Consider the following 16,757-nt stretch of genomic DNA (forward strand, 5'->3'; position numbering starts at 1 on the left):
TTTAATCAACTTGCGGGGTTTTCAGCCCCAAACACACAAGGCATTTTGTAAACTTCCTGGATTAAGAAAAACCAAAGGAAGGGCTTTAACATGCCAGAATCAGCACAAAGATATCACATCCTGTCCTGTGAAGAGCTGGCTTTGCTGGCAGCCATGGCAGGGCTGCTGCTTCCTATCACATTGTCCTGTGCCGAGCAGATGCTTTTGTTTCCTTGAGCTGGCAGGCAAGGTGCAAAGTATGGGCAAGGGTGGGATCTGAAAAGTGATTCACAGTATTCCAGAGATGGCAAAAGCCCCAGGGAAGTTACATCCCTTTCTGGCCTCCTGCAGCACTGTTTGTTGTGGAAAAGCAAGCCCACCATCCCACAGTTTGCCAGGTGGCACAGGACCACCCAGGGAGAGGAATAAGGACAGCTGGTACCATATCTAGTCAATCTGCCAATGATTCCCATTGATGGAGGTGTGATTAGAGAAATGGGTGTGAGCATTAATTATTTCCTGTTACCCATTCACTCTTCACGCTGGATTCTAGCGCCTCTGATGAATTAAAAAGGCAGGTCAGGAAGGTCAGCCAGCCTTCCTAGAAAATGCTCTTGCAGCCACTTGAAATACTATTGCATCTATAGGCAGCAATTCCATACTGGAAAGTTTTGTCTGCTCTCTACCCCTTTCTAATTTTGTGTGCCAGAGATAAGTCACGACGCGCATGGGGATGGAAGCTGAGCATGGATTATCGGTGTCCCAGAAAGGAGGCAGCTGCACACACTGTGCCAGCCACGCTCTCCACATCACTGATTTAATTCTGGTGGCACAGATGTTTTCCTCAGGAAGGTGACACACTGATTCCCTGGTGCTTTGGTCTGTTGATACCAGAAAAATTCACAGAAATCTGGTGCACACTCAGATGAAGGACTCTCCTCAGTGAAACCTCCAAGCACCATAAAAAACCACAAGAGCGTTCCCACCACTTGACAGACAGGGAAACTGAGGAAAGGACAAGCAGTGATGCCTCATTAAATCTCACCCTGTAAGCTGAAGAGACAGGAATAAAGTAAGTTTTCTAAGAACAAAAATCCCAGCCCTTAGGCAAGCCAGCCTCGGCAGCACCAAACATCTCGCTGTAAGCAATTACAACACACCGGATTTGCTTCCTTGGCAATCTGGCTTCCAAGAGCTCTGGGCCGATTAGACAAGCAATTATTTTCCACCAAGGTCTCCAGACCTCATGCAAATCAGCTGGAGCGAGTAAATGAGGCAAGCAGAGAGACTCAACAGCTGTTTGTGCTGCCTTGCAGAGGTTCAGCAGGAAAATCTTTGGGTTTCCTCAGTGAGGCAAAGCCGAGGCAGCAGTGCCAGGGGCTTCAGCAATGGACTTTGGAGAGATTAAACACCAAGACAGGCCAAGAGAAACTTTTTAAAGACTGCTCACTCTACTTTCACACTAAAGGACATTTCACTTCATTCTCGACCAGAAAGGCCAGCTTTAATTTAAGTTTCAGAACATTTTCTTTTGACAACTGGTAATTAATGCATCTCACCAAAGCAATCTGGGTACTGCTTGTGCTATGTTTGAGTGGAAGTATATAATTAAATGCCTTCTGACTTAAACTTTTTCTATAAATATGTTTGCAAACAGATTTTGAGGTGGCCACTCATCACATACATAACTCTGACAGATGCAGAGGTGGATGACTGTCTGATGGTGTCAAAGTACAAAGGGATATACACCTGGAACCAAACCAAATCACATTTTTCCTGGTCATCTTCTAGCAAAGCACGTTGACTCCTGTCTCTATTTCTATCTCTGTCCCATTTGCAAACATCTGAAGGTCTCAACTTATTTTGTTTCCTGCCAATTGCTTTATGGAAGGGAAAATTCCCCACACTATCACCTGATGCCTGTAAAACACCACCAGTGATTAAGCACCATATAGCCAGTGAAAAAACCCTACCCTGAAATGTTTGAGTTATGATATTGAGAGCAACTTCTCAAAGAGAGTCAAAGCAAAAACACAAATCAAACTTCCAGCAGATAAAGGAGGTGGAATGATAACCGACTCTCTATTACTCACTCTGCTCACACTTCTGAGAAGTCACACTGACTTTGCTCAGAGGTTTCCTCATCCCCACATGGAGGTAAGCCTGGTAAACCTCCTTCCTCTCCTCCATCACAACCGGTTCCTTTCAGATTAGGGAGGACAATTACTCACCCAGTTTCACAAACTCAGGTTTCTCACTGCAGTGCACAAAGGTTTTGGAAGGCAATCCTCCCTTCCCTCTCTCATACTGAAATTACAGGATGATATTTTATCATTCTCAAGTCTCCACTGCTGCCCTGATGTCACTCATTTGAGGATCCTGTTTGAACAGCAGAGTCTTGAAAACTTTCCCTCCTGTCAGCATTGAGCCTGGCAGGCCAGGCTTTCATACACACGTGGGCCAGACAAACGTGTGTCATCAGGTGAGAGTGAGCTCAGGAAAGGTGAACTCTGGAACAGGAGGGAGCAGACAAGGCCCAGCCATCGATACCACACTCACCTGCGTGTTTGTTGCGCCTGTGACTGATCCTGGGGGTGGATGACCCATTTCCTCGTGGCAGGAAGAGAGCTGCACCTTTCACAGTGAGGAAGCTTTCGCTGATGCTGCAAGGGAAAAGACAAACAGGGAGTGAGGAAAAGTGTCTTGTCTTCAAAAAGGAAAAAAGCAATGAACAAGACAGGTTAAAGGCACTGAATGCATGCTCTGTTCTTTGGCAATGAAGTGATTTAGACCAAATCATTCTGCTGGTAAAGAATTTCTCCCCATGTAAGTACTGCAGACATTCAAAGCATAACTGAGAACAACACAAACAGAGAAACACTGAAAAGCAGAACAGATGCTGGTGCCACTCTGCCTGCAGAGGTGCAACCTGAGCAGGCAGGGGGGATTAACCTATGGCTACATTTTCGATCTGAAAGTCAAGATGACAGATCCACATTTCTAAACGGTGATGAATAGAACAAGCCCACGCATCTGGGTAATTATGGACTCTGTTAACCCTGAGCTTTGTGGTTCAGACACAGCTGATGCCCTGCAGAAACAAATGTATCCCTTCAGCAGTTAGCCAAAAGAAAATTAGTGTACACAAAAGATTAAGAAATCATAAAACTGCTCTCTATGAGTTGCATGATGATTAACTCTTAAAGACCTATAAATCAGGAAAGCAAGAAACTGTAATGCTGTTGAAATCGGCCATCACTTCATGACTTGATTTTGCCCTTTCTGAAGTCACATGAGGAGAGAAGTTTGTAAAAAGGGGCAATAAAGAACTCCTGAGTACTGAGAACAGCTGGTATTTTAAGCACATCTTCCAGCCCTGTTCTTGCAGATGCTGTGGTTCGTGGAAAAAGCAAGACACGCTCCAGATTCTGCACGGCAGCCATCCTGCTGCATACTCGAGGGCTCCTGCTTTTCTCAGAATTGATAAGACAATCCTAGAGGCTTTGAAGAAAGCCAGAAACAATTCTCTAGTCAACAGGATGGGTGATGAATATGATAAGACAGGATGGGAGAGTCTCTGGCATCGTGCATCCCAACAGCTTTGAAAAGATGCTGGCTCGTCCTTCAAGACAACTCTTGTCCTGAGCAAGAGGTTAGGAACTTTTTTATTCCTTTCTCCACTTAAGCAAATATCAAACCTAGTTAGTTATTCCTTTCCTCTAAGGGATGAGGACTGGGAAATTAATAGAGTAAAAAGCCCTGCATTATTTGGGGTTGACTGCTTTAAAAAAGGATTTTCTGACTACATTTTTAGAAGTAAAAGAATTAGAAAAGCTTGTGTTAAAGTTGGATTTCCCCCTAAGCTCGAGCACATTTCTGGGCACCTCTCCATTTTGCTGCCAGGGATATAAAAAATGAAGTTTTCCAAGCTCCAGAAAAGCAGATGCACAGAGTCAGAAAGACTTTTCTCAAGGCTGCAGCACATCCCAGTGTTTAGACCCTGCTGTCATAGCCTCAGCACTCCTGAGTGACAAAGTTTCTCCCAGAACTTTCTTCCTAAAATTGAACCAGATGTCAAACATGGTCTGGATGTTTCAATAAAAACAGAATTTTGAAAAGGAGAAAATCACTCATCCTAAATTAAAATGAGTTCTCTACTTACATTAAAGTTAAAACCAAAAAATATAAGTTCATTGGGCACACTGAACCTGTTTCCTTAGACCATTCTCACATTAAAAAATTTGACTGAGCCTTTCTAGCTTTTGTTGACAAATAAATCCTCTCCAAGTTCTCAAGGTACACAGTTTCTTACAGCCTGAACTAGAAAAACACCGAGTTATCTTAAGGATACTTAAAAAAAATAATAGTAGTATTATTAATGATAAAAATAAATTCTCCTCCTCCCATTATAACCTCACCACAGAAGAAAGCTGTTAAAAGATGTTAGGCTGCAGAGGAGGAGAAAGAATTCAGCCCTCACAGACAGCTTTCACACTGTTCATTTTATCAGCAAAGCCAACCACTAATATTAGCAATCCTTTAGCCTGTGCCTGAGGTTCCCCCAGAAGGTGGAATTAGCAACTATTTTTAGTGGATAATGTAGCATGCAGCTAAGAGGGCCAGGAGGTTAAAAACCTTCTCAATTCCATCACTTTCCCTTATCACCAGCTCTCAGCCACCAGCCTGGAAAGGAAAGAGCAGCAGAACTAAAGAGATTCCTATCAGGTGCATCCTTCCAGGAGGCCACCTCCTCTCCTAAGGCCAGGGGAGCCTTGTTTTGGGCCATTAACCACGGGCTTTAAGTGTAACTTGGTAGGACTAGGGAAAGGGAAAGTAATTTCCCATACAAAGGGCTGGAGCAGCTGAAGAATGTGGCACAGCAGATCATTCTTGTGGAACAAGGAGGTGAGGCAGGGAGGGCAGGAGATGGGCATCAGCACTGCTGGGAGAACAGCAGCTCCACCGAGACAACAGCCTCGGGCCAAATCCAGCTGTGGGGACACTCCCTGTGCACCTCTGGCACCACCTGCCCTGAATTCTAAGCCCAGATGCATCAGTGTCCAGAAAAGAAACCCATAATACACACACACACACAACAAAGCTCTTGCTTTGAGAGTCAAGCAGTAAACAAAATCTTGGGACGGAAGGCAACACATTCATGGGAAAGTCCAAGTAGCTCTAATACTAAATTCAAATTCAGCAGATGCTGATTTTGGTGCCTGTGATGCACTACATGGACAAAAAAAAGCAATCACTGGCCTGACATCCTCTGTGCCACACTCAGATGGCTGCTCCATTTGGGTCCACCCTGGCATGACCTTCACCTAAAGCTCGTATTTCAGATCACCTTTGGATGCTGTCCCTGATTTATAAAGAAAAAGGATTCCTTGGGTGGGACACCAACAGCAGGCTTCAGTCTGAGACACTCCAAAACCACAAAAGGTAGAAAAGGTGGCTGTGAAAAGGGCAATTAAGGCTCTAAACAAGTGTTGCCATCCACTCCTGATTTCACCCTGCTGACAGCTCGATGGCTTCCAAGCATAACGTGGGCTTTGAAATACTTCACAAAATCTGGCTTGCCAGAGCCTACAGGAGCTTCAGAGCTCTTTGAAACACTCTCCTGGAACTGACTGGTGTTAAAAGACACTCAACGTGCTTAGGGGAGAAGTTGAGCCCAGGACAGCAGAAGACAAGAAGCCAACTTGGCTCAGGTTTAACAAAGCTGAGCTGGGTTTTATCAGCACCCCAGGCTTGTCATCAGTTGTCTGTACTGCACAGCAGGTTCTGTCAGGAGAAGACTCACTCAGGAAAGAGTTCACAATCCTCAGCACTACAGCTGGGGAAAAACCCTTCTGTTCCATGTTCACCTCTGCAGTGAAGCAGCAGCCCCAAGGGCACCAGTGGTGTGCTGTTTGTAATTCCCTGCTCACTGGGAAGAGAACCAGTGCAACCAGAAGACTTAAGCTATTTCTACAGAAATCACTACTTGTACCAATTTTTCTCCCAGGCAGAAAAGATTTCGTAGAAATTGTCCAAGTCACATCAGAACTATTTAAAGCCTTTTGCACAAAAAGCACAGACTCTGCCCTCAGAAGGCTCTGTTTCTAACCAGCAGTAACAGCTGGAAACAGAAGTGATTCTGTGCTCCCTGATGTGCTGCCTGGGGCTGAGCTCCTCCTGCACAAGGAAATCACTGCACAGCTCAAACTAAATTCTCATTATGCTACAAAATGAGATCCACACAGAACTTATAGATGGCAAACAAAGAATAAATGCCTTCCCAGATGTTACACTGCACAGCTCCATTCATAAACTGCAAGCACAAACGCCAAATACACTGGTTTGAGGACATAAAAGAGAAAGTGTTACTGGTTTAGGGCTGTGCCAAAGACATGTGATAAATCACTGGATGCACTGTCACGACCCCCTGGACAATGCCTTCCAGCTCCCAGCCAGGTGAATCTGCACCACTCCAATTTCATTGAGAAACCCTCAGTCCTCAGTGTAAAATACTCAAAAAGGAACTTTGCTGCTTGAAACTGCTTTGAAACTGCTTCACAATGGAAGGAGAGAAAACCTTTTTAGGAATAAGGCAAGGAGGCACCTGAACGGCTGCTGGCAATGCTTTATCCTAATAAACACTTAATTAAGCTATTGAGAGCCTGAGGATGACTTTCCAAAGTCTGCTCTCCTCACTCATGGGAGCAGCTCCTTACAGCAGGCTCTGTCCTGTCCAGCCCAGCCCTTGGTGGGGCACTTGCCAAGTAGCACAAGCAGAAATTGGCACCATTCCCTGTCAGGCTCGGCAGGAGAAGTCCTTCCATGCACATCCTCCCACACAACAGGACAGGTCAGTGTGGCAAAGGCCAAGCCCTCCCTGTGCTCTCACCTCCTCACAGCCATGCCCAAAGCACACGGGCACTGAATGTGGTCACATCCTCCCACCCTGCCCACCCTAATCCTTAGATGAAATGGGAGACTGAAAAGTGGTGGTGGAGAAAATGAGGGTATCAAGGTACTTCACATTTGAATGGAAGTCCACTACCTGTACGAAATACTGAAATACAATTTCTCTTAGTGGGTATTTATTAACCAGAGCCCTGCAGAAAAGAGCTCTGAAGCAGCTACAATGGGATTTCAATGCCAAGCCTGGCTCCAGCTGTAGCTCCCCATGACAAGAGAGCTGTGCAGTCCCTCAACAGCCCCCCAGATTTTGCCCTAACATGAGCAGCCAATGCTGCCTTGCACACTCAGTTGCCTGCTCAGCTCCATCATCCTCCCTTAATCCAGCAGCTGCAAAACTCCAACCAAACAAAAAGGAAATTCCAAGGCTGGCAGGAGTGGCACAGCAGGCACCAATACTGAGCTCATTCCCGAGGTGTGGAAGGAGGGAGAGAGGGCAGCTGGGGACGTGTGAGTGAGCTCTGGAGCAGCCAGGACTGCAAGAGCAGCAATTCCCCTGCAGCCTGCTGATTTTTTTAGCACCTCAAGCCACTTCCCTCCCTCTCCCTGCTCCCCTTCCCAAACTGGCTGTCTCCCCTTCTCCACAGGCAGGCACACCTGCTCTGGGGGCAGCTCCCACTGCCAGCCTCCCACCCCTCACCTGCCCACAAGACAAGTCCAGGTTAATAAAGCATCAGTCCCACAGCCAAGGATGATGTGCAGCCTGGCAGCCCAGGGCACTTCTCCCTCAAACACCAGATAAAAGCATTGCATTCCTCCAGCATCCCTCCCCAGGGAAGTGCCTCCTTCACCTTCACTGTAGTTTGTTTTTCAATAAACAACATCCCTACTTCCCTTGTTTACTTTTTAAAGCACCTACTTTAATAACTGCCTACAGTATTAATGAATTAAAGAGAGGGAAGCAATGTTTGGCTTCCAGTTTAAACCTTTGCTCCTAGGCAAGGGATTAAGGTGCTTGATTCTCTCCACACAGAGGGCAGATCTCAGAGCTGTGTAAAGCACAATACCAGGTACTAATAAAGAAAACCCACCAAAACCATACAAGGAAAATGAAAAGGCAAGGATAACTCAGGATTGCCCTGCACTGACATTTGTATTATCAGGGTCAGCAGGCAGCAAACACAGACGAGGAGAGGCTTCTCTGATACTCAAAACAGAAGCAAACTCGGTGCCGAGCAAAACAAGAGCCACAAGTTACAGAAAAGGGGTCAGTGACACTGCCAGCAGAGGTGACCCCCCCGAGGGCAGGGAGAGAAAAGGGAAGTGGTTCACCAAAGGCCATCTCTCAGCACTTCTGCAACTGAAGAAACAGCCCAAGGAGAAAAACAAACTGAGCGTGGGAACCCACTTGGGCTCAGAGGTTTGACGCAAACTGCATTTTTAGCAACATCTGCATTTGTGCCTTTTTTTTTAAAAAAGGAACTGTCTGCAGGCACTTCCTCTGCTCCAAGGTGGGGCTCCCTGGAGAGAGAACTCAGCTTCCATGACACACACACAGGCATCATCACAGAGGGATCTGCAATGCAACTGTTACTCATCCACATGAACTTACCCACTGATCCCTTCTCACTAGCACCAGGTCACCTTTTCCCTTGTTTTGGGCCCTAATATGGACAACTTCTGAAACCAACTAAAACAACACTTTGCCGGAAGACAGTCAAAGGTGAGGATGGATGGGTGTGAATCTGAATTCCAAAGGACTAATTTTTCTACCTTGCTCCAAGCAAGGAGAGAATTTCTGCTGAATTCAGAGAGGGTACAACTTGCCAAGGGAACTCTGATGACCCCAACTGTCTGTGTAAGTGAAGAATAACTGCTTCAGGTGCACAAAACAACCACACTCAGACACAGTTTCAGAGACAGGATCAAAACAGCTTCAGGTCATCCCACCAGGCTCTGGGGTGCTTTGATACCTACTCAACACCCAAGTGAGTTACAAGCCTGCAAGTCACACCCGCTGCTGGAACCAACCACGACATGCCATTAGAGCTCCTCTACCACCAGATAATTGAACTGAGCTCAGAAATACCTCTGCAAACTTGGGCAGCTTGGGTATGCAGGAGAGAGCAGTGGCATCCTTTGGAGACAGCACAGAAGACAACAGCTCTGGGCTGAGAAACTGATCCCTGCCAGAAACTCATCCCAGCCTTGCTGCAGGCGAGGGGAGCAACAACAGCTGCTGTTTGCAGCCCACGATTTCAGCCCACGCAGCTGCGACAGGGCTGCGCTGTGCACAGACAACCCCAACCACCTGCAGCATTCCTCTGCCTCCCTGCCCCAGCCTTGCTCTGCAGGGCTGAGTTTCACACTCACATCCAATGCATTCCCTCACAGGCAGGGCTGGGATTTATTCCTTACAGGCAAAGGAAAGCAGACTGGGTTTTGTTTTAAGCTGATCAGCATTTTATGCTGTCTGAAGGAAGTGAAACTCCATGCGGGTTTCCTGTTTCCCTCACATACTCTTGGCCTAGAGATGAACCAGCTCAACGAACTCCTAAAGGCCAGGCAAGGCAGGCAGAGCCCTGGCAGGGACATCAGCTCACCTCAGCACCCAGCCCCGTGCCCAGCCTGCTGCTGGCAGCCCCAGGCTGGGTTTCACTGGGCTGCTGCTGAGTAACCCTGACACAGCCCTCCCTGTGCCACCCGCTGCCCAGCCTGTCCCCATCACCCGTGCCAGCCCCCAGCGGCCTGGGAAGGGAGGGAATGTCCTGGTGCTGAGGCTGGGGAGAGGGACATGTGCTGAGCTGAGCTGTGGCTGCTGTCACCACCGAGGAACAGACTTGGGGCACACCCCGCTCATGACAGATCACCAGGTAATGATTTATTTCACTGAGCACAGGTTGTAGGATCACCATGGAAGCGAAGAAGGGAATAAAGCAGGAATGAGTTAAATTATCACAGACTGAAAAGGACCCATTTTCCATGCAGCACAAATAGCAAAAAGCTTTACTGCCCATCTCTCTGGCTATGCAGCACAGAGGGAGTCCCAGCAAGGCATGTGTTGGTGGCCCATGTTTAGCCTCTGAGGCAGCTTCAGAGAATCCATCCAGAGAGAAAGAAAAAGATTCCAAAAAGCAGCAGCAAAACAAGTTGTGCAAACAAAGCCCTGATGTCTCTGGAATTTGAGACTGAAGATATGCACAAAATCGTTCTTCCTGCAGTCCAAGCACGAGCACGGCAGCTCACGGACTAGGAAGGGGGTGGCTAACACAATTAGGATGCTGATTAAGAAATCTGGGCACTTGGTGTTTACAGAAGAAATCTGATTCTTTGCACTTTTTAAAGCAAGAGACCCAGACCGGAAGAGAGACCATGAAAGGAATTTGTTTTACACGATAGTCCCCAAAGGCTCCCAGGTCTCCAAGTCAAGACATTCCCAGATGAAAGCTCTACATGACATTCTTCTTGTGCCATATACTGTTTAAACATCCTTTGGGCATTTTTAATGCATACCACTGGGTTCATGGAGCAGGACAGCAGCACCCAGGAGAACACTCCACAGCGTTTTACCACCACAGCTCAGCCTGCCCAAAGTGAGCCAGCTGCTGTGGTACCAACAAAATGCTTTCACAAATGTGTTCTTAGAAACACTTTAATCAACATGAAAAAAACTTCCTAAGGATAATCTATCGCATCAAGGAACAGAGAAAAATAACCACCAGCTTTTTGATTAGTTAATCTTCAGGAAGAACACCCCTCTGATTGACACATACTTATCTTTTTTCTCTCCTAATTAACACAGTCTATGTTGATTATCTTTAAACCACACAGTAATCTCCCCTGCCACCAGAGTTTGAAAGCATTGCCTTCATACACAGCACGTTTCTTTTTAAACCTTAAATGACAGCTGACAGACCCTCCAGCAGTTAATTAACAACCTGGTCTCTCCCCACTACGATTAAATGCATTTAAGATGAGATATTTTATAATTATTTTATAATAAATTTTTATGCCAGTCTCCCTGCATGTCACTGTCACAGACCTGACCATGTTTGGCCTGACTGGCAGTGTCCCACGAGAAGGACCCATCTGCTTTAAATACAACTGTAACACAAGTGACAGGAGACACACCGAGGTCAACTTACTGTCCCTCCCTGCACAGCCAAGTCCAGGCCCCCCTATATTTAGACAAAGAATGTCCAGCACTTTACAGATGGAAGGAGATCACTGACTTGCATGAAGCCTGGCCAGTGCTGGCTGCCTCCCTGAGATGGGTGTGAGCAGAGGTGACACGTCCCCAGCACCCGCTCAGGGCAGGGCACGCTGTGTCCCCACTCTGTCCCCAGCAGCCACAGCTCCCCCAGGCACAGCCCCAGGATGGGACTGCTTCAGGAGGATGCTGCTCTGTGTTTTTCTGGTCTCAGTGGTTGTGGACAGCACTGAGCATGGTTCTGGTCAGCCAGGGAGCAGAGCTCCTGCTGCCTTGAGATGCAGAACTGTGCCAGGACTTGGCTCTGCAGCCGCCCCAACCAGGGCATGGCATGGAGGAGTTACGCTGGGGAAGCTGCCTGGCTCTCGTCACAGCCTTGTTGGCTGCCCTCAGTAAATACATTAAGAGACCCCTGTAAATAGAGCACCAAAACAAGGACCACTCTGTCTCTGCACAAAGAAATCAATGCTGAATAATAAGCCTTTTCCTCCTGCTAAGAAGAAGCAGATGCTTGTTTACCAAAAGCATCAAAAATCATCAAGAGGCTGTTGGATTTGACTCATAAAAATATAGAAGGAAGTTATTTGTTCAGTATTTTAACTTCTGCAGCGCTCAGCACTTTCAATTTTCTCTCATTCTTACTGCATCCTCCCCATGCAATGGTATTTGATCCCTGAATGGCAGTTTCCAGCAGGAACAGTAACATCAGTTTAGGAACGACTGTCCCTTTAGATTAGCAAAAAGGACAGTCAGCAGTAGCCAGTGATGTGAGATGGTTTGTGGGCTGTTTCACAGAGAACTGCCACGTGCCAGGTTTCTTTCAATAGGTTTTGATCTGAAACTGGAAGTCACAGGGAGCTTTACCTGCTGTGATGATCCAGCCAGTAACTGGGCCATTGATCTGCTCCCCCTTGCAAATACACCAGAGACTTTATTTTAGGGAACAGGGAAGCTACACTTAAGGGAATACAAACTTAAATGTGGCTGCAACTAATAACTTGAAATTTTAATCAGCTAGAAGTAAAGAATCATCAAAGATAAAGGATCAGAAACATTTTATACTTGGAATAATTTAATGGATTCTGTGCCCTCAAAGCAGGGCAACACTTAGAAGGACAGTTCCTTGCACAAAGCAAGGTCAACACAAACTTCAGATTCGATTTAAAGCTGCAAACCAAAGAAGAAACACAGCTTCACTGTGGGCTCAGTGACCCAGCACTAGGGGAATGGGGTGACAGCCTGGAGAGACAAGGCTGCTCATGCCCAGGAGCTCAGAGCACACCTACCCTGACAGCAGCCACAAGAACCACTCCAACATCCTGCTGCTGGAAGTGACAATCAGCCTCCGGAGCCATCAGGAAAAGCTCTCCAAATCAGACCAAGAGATATAATTATGATCCATTTCAAAATGCAAGCTCAGCACCACTTTCCAATCCAGCTCTTCCCCCCGCGGATGTTACAAGTTCTTCCTGGAGACAACATCCCTTGTGACTCTGCTTTTTCTTTTGGTGCTCTGAATAGGGATCAGCTTACCAGGAGTCCTTTATTCCCGATATAATTTCCATTAATCACTCACCATACACCACTTTAAACAGAAGCTGACAGACTGTGGGATGTCTAACACCAGCACAGCATCTCCCAACTTAAATAAAAGCTGAAACGAAGGGCACCCTAAGAGGCAAAAGAACTGGGAGATTCTAAACAGGAGACAAGAAAACTTCTTCAAAATGTTCCTAAGAATTGAAATGTTTTTATACAGCTACTTTAAATACAAGCAGGGAAGCAGTTGTGTGAACCATCCACTCTTCATGGTATCTGCTCACAAAAAAAGTAAATTAAAGGAAAAACAGTAAAGTGCTTCATTCTGAAGCATCACCCTGCAGTTTTGCATTTGTGATTTCTCAGCACAGCTGCAAATTAACCAATTCTTTTAGCACCTCCATGCAACTTTCAGGGGGATGTCAATGCTTTACTTCAAAATGCATATAAAGGAGTTTTTAACTCAACATAAAAACCCTGCGTAGTTTTGCTGACTAAGACTCAGACTGGAAACACATTAAATAAAAGTTTTATTTTCCAGGAGTTTGAACTCAGAAGAGTAGAGATTCCAGATGTGTTTATCCCTGCAAAAGTCAGGTGCTAAATTTCAGCAGAATTAGCACTTTAAGCAGTTTGGCAGCCAATTTTCTGTGGTTAACTCAGGTCTTCGTATTTCCTAAAAGCATAAGAAACCCCTTTAAAAACCACACATTAAAGTAGAAAGACCATCAGAATACTAAACACTGCTATGTACCACAGAACCAGCAAAGTCTCTAACAAGAACACAGTGTACTTTAGGGAAAAGGCTCTTAAACAGCTTTTTAAAAGGCTCCAGAATAGATATTTGCTTAATTTCAAGCTAGAGAGCCTCTCATAGAACATTTCATTATGTACTTGAAGGAACTAAGGACAAAAGAGTCAGGCAGATTACAGCAGTGTCAAGGTTTTGCTGGGACTGTGCTGGGAATCTGGGTGATGTCCTGCTCCATCTCCTGAGCCAAAATGCAGCTCCTGGGCTGGCTCAGCACCCCCAGTCCTGCTCACACACACTGGGCACAGCATCACCCACTATGGGCTGGGTATTTGTGGCACCCCCACTTGCTATCAAGGCACATGGATATTCCTCTCTTGCTTTCTTGCAATTTCCTCATCATGGCAAACCAACAGGAGGGCCAGAAATGGTGCTGACAAACTGTTTGTTTTTATTTAGACTGTCTCTCAGCCTTTGCGCCACAGAGGAATGCGGCTGCTCCACTTCGCATTTGTTTTTTGATTTCTCCATCTCTTTTACAAAGCAAATAAAGGGGGAAAAAAACAACAAACCAACCCTAACAATAACAACAACAAAGCCAGTGACAAGCTCTTCACACACCACCATGCAATGAGCCCTTTAAAAACCCAAACAAGCTAAACAAACAAAAAAACCCAGTAAAACTCCTCCCACAATTTGGGTTCATTTTAATTCAGTATCGAGTTGCAGAAAGCAAGCAGGAAACTAACAGGAGGACAAAAGTAAGACTAATGATAGCTTTCTACACATTGTGCAAATGGGATTCCCCCTTACTCTGCAACTTGACCAAGGTAAATTTACCATTTGCTAACCAAAATGACCCTACTCCAGTCCCACCTGCCGTTTGGAGTCTCACAAAACACCACAATACACCCAGAACACAAGCCACAGGAACAGCCCTCTCCAAAGCTCCCAGTTGGGATTCTGTAGGAAAAGAGGCTGCAGGGCAACCAGAGGCTCAGAGAAGCAAATTTATTCTCTTCATGCTGGCAAAAAATCACAGGGAGTGAGGAAATCCAGCACAGGATACACAATATTCCAAGCTCCACTCAACAGGGGTCCCAGTCCACCCTGGGCACCTCCAGACAGCTCTGGACCTTGGTATGAACTTTCTCTGATCCACCTGGGTGCCCCCACTAAAGCCACACTGCAATAGCCAGATCTGAGCTCCTCCAGGGAAAAGCTGGAAGTTTAACAGGGAAATCAGACCCCAACCTGTGGTGCTCCCAAAGGGCAGGAGCCAGCCCTGCCTGCTGGGACAGCATGGAGCTCATTAAGCCATTGTGAGAAGTGTGTGAACAAATGAAAGAGTTCGCTAATAAGTGACAAAGATCATTTGTTTGAAAGAAAGGACTAAATCATTTCTGGTTCAGCAGTCTGGATTTAGCCTACTTGTAACAAAGGTGTTTTGAGGAAAAGCATTCTGCTTAAATGGCTTATTGCAAGTAAATCAGAGAGCCCAAAGAGCTGAACATGATGTTGATGAGGGGCAGATAAGCACTGGATAAACAGGAATATGCACTGAACAAGGAGCCTGTCACCTCAATATAATAGAAGTGCCCAAATTTATCAAGTTGCCAATCACAAAAAAATGCCAATCCTACATTGAGATCTTCCAGGTTGGATTCCTGTGCCACTCCCAGCCTTCAGCAACTCTGGGACTTGTCTTCTAAGTTTACCTTTACAGGCTTTTCTTCTCCCCAGCCTCCCTCAACCACAGGCTGATGTCCTTGAACCAGAAAGCTGCTGTCTGTCACAACACACTTGGTTAATCCCACACAGCCCAGCATTAGGTGGCTGCAGAACAGCTCTTGCCAGTCTGCAGCTCCTTCTCAAGCTGCTGGACTCAAGCACTGGCCAAGCTGCACATGCAAAGCACAGGGGTGGCTTTGGAATACTCCAGCAAAAGCACAAGTGTTTACTGTTAAGCACAGGAGTGAGTTTTGCTCCATGTGTTTGTGAAAATTTCACTCTTCAACCAGCTGCTATGAAACACCATGGCTGGAAACTCAAGTTGCAGATTTGCTCTGTACACATTTCACATGTTACACTGGAGAAAAATATTTGCTGAACTAGTTTTAAGCACATACAGGCTGATAATTTAAATGCTGTTTGTCAGACCAATACAGGGGAGACAGCAGCTCTTCAGAGCCTACTGCAGAATGGGATACAGAATTTTAAACTTTCTCTGACCCCACAAACACTAGTCAGAAGCAACTGTCAAGAAAGTTAGCTTGAAGTTGTTTTAAAAACAATGAAGCAATATTTTAACCAGAGGCTCTGTGATAAAGGTGCAAGGACAAAGAATCATGAAAAAAAAATCCCAGCCAGCTATTAACTGGCCCCAAAAGGTCTTTTTCTGCTGATAATCTCACTGGGGTCCTTCTGCTTTGTGGTCTTTACAAAAATCCCAAGCATTTCCAGAGACAGGAACATCTGCAGATGTTTCAAGACAACACAATCTCAGAGTCAACTCTACCATTTAAATCCTTTTAAAACATTAATTTGGCAGCCCAGCAGCGTGGGCTTCCTAACTAAAACATATTGCTCAAAAAGAGTGCTGGCGTGGGGGGTTTGTCCTTGAAACACTGGTTTGTGGCTCAGGTTTTGATTTGATGTCTGATAACCATCTCTGTCTCTCTTCCAGCCCTTACCAGGAAGGATCGCTGAGACAAATACCCACAGCTTCCAGGGGAATAAAAGGAAAAGCCAAACAGGAAAAGTAGTTATGAACAATACGGCCCTGGCTTGGTTAATGATCAACTCTGCACAGACCATACCACTTTTATGCAAATACCACAACCTATTTGAACAGTTTTCAGTAATCAGAGGGTAGTAAGAGGCCTCTTCAGCATCGCATTTGTTTCATCACAAGCAGTAAAGAAATAAAAAAGATGAGAAATCCCCGACGACTCTGCTCTGTCAACAGGAAGCCCATGCACAGTGCAGGGTGAGCTCAGCTGTGTGGAGGGGTGGGCAGGAAGGGGAAGGGGTCAGGTTCCCCTGCCTGCACATTCCCATCACATCCCTGATGGAGGATGAGGCTGCTTTCTGCAGCCCTACAGACCCAGAGCACACAACGCATGTTTGAATGGAGAAAACAACTGCTGCAGCCCGCCCTGATCCTGCCAGGCTCTACAAGACATGAAAGGCTCATCAGCCACTCTCTGTATTTCAAGCACTTCCAACCAGAGCAACCCTCAGCTCCAGTCAGAGCTGACAGTGCTAACTGGAATGACTCTGCTGATCTTCCAGGCTTTCTGCAGCAGTTTCCAAGCATCTCCTCCTTGGCTTTTAAATATCATTGATTCTCAGCACAATGGTAAAATACTCACA

The 16,757-nt window shown here is 46.1% G+C and overlaps 1 protein-coding gene across 2 annotated transcripts in view; it reads right to left on the reverse strand.

Moving 5' to 3' along the window:
- The window catches only part of SSH2 (slingshot protein phosphatase 2), a 90,108-nt gene that overhangs the window by 29,778 nt on the left and 43,573 nt on the right, over positions 1-16,757 (reverse strand). For both annotated transcript variants that reach the window (XM_064729143.1, XM_064729144.1), the window contains one exon: positions 2,539-2,642. In XM_064729143.1, coding sequence (XP_064585213.1) covers positions 2,539-2,642 — 104 coding nt within the window. The remainder of the gene's footprint in view (positions 1-2,538; positions 2,643-16,757) is intronic.

Source organism: Zonotrichia leucophrys, chromosome 19 (genome assembly GCF_028769735.1).
Source record: "Zonotrichia leucophrys gambelii isolate GWCS_2022_RI chromosome 19, RI_Zleu_2.0, whole genome shotgun sequence".
In the NCBI taxonomy this organism is placed as follows: Eukaryota; Metazoa; Chordata; class Aves; order Passeriformes; family Passerellidae; genus Zonotrichia; species Zonotrichia leucophrys.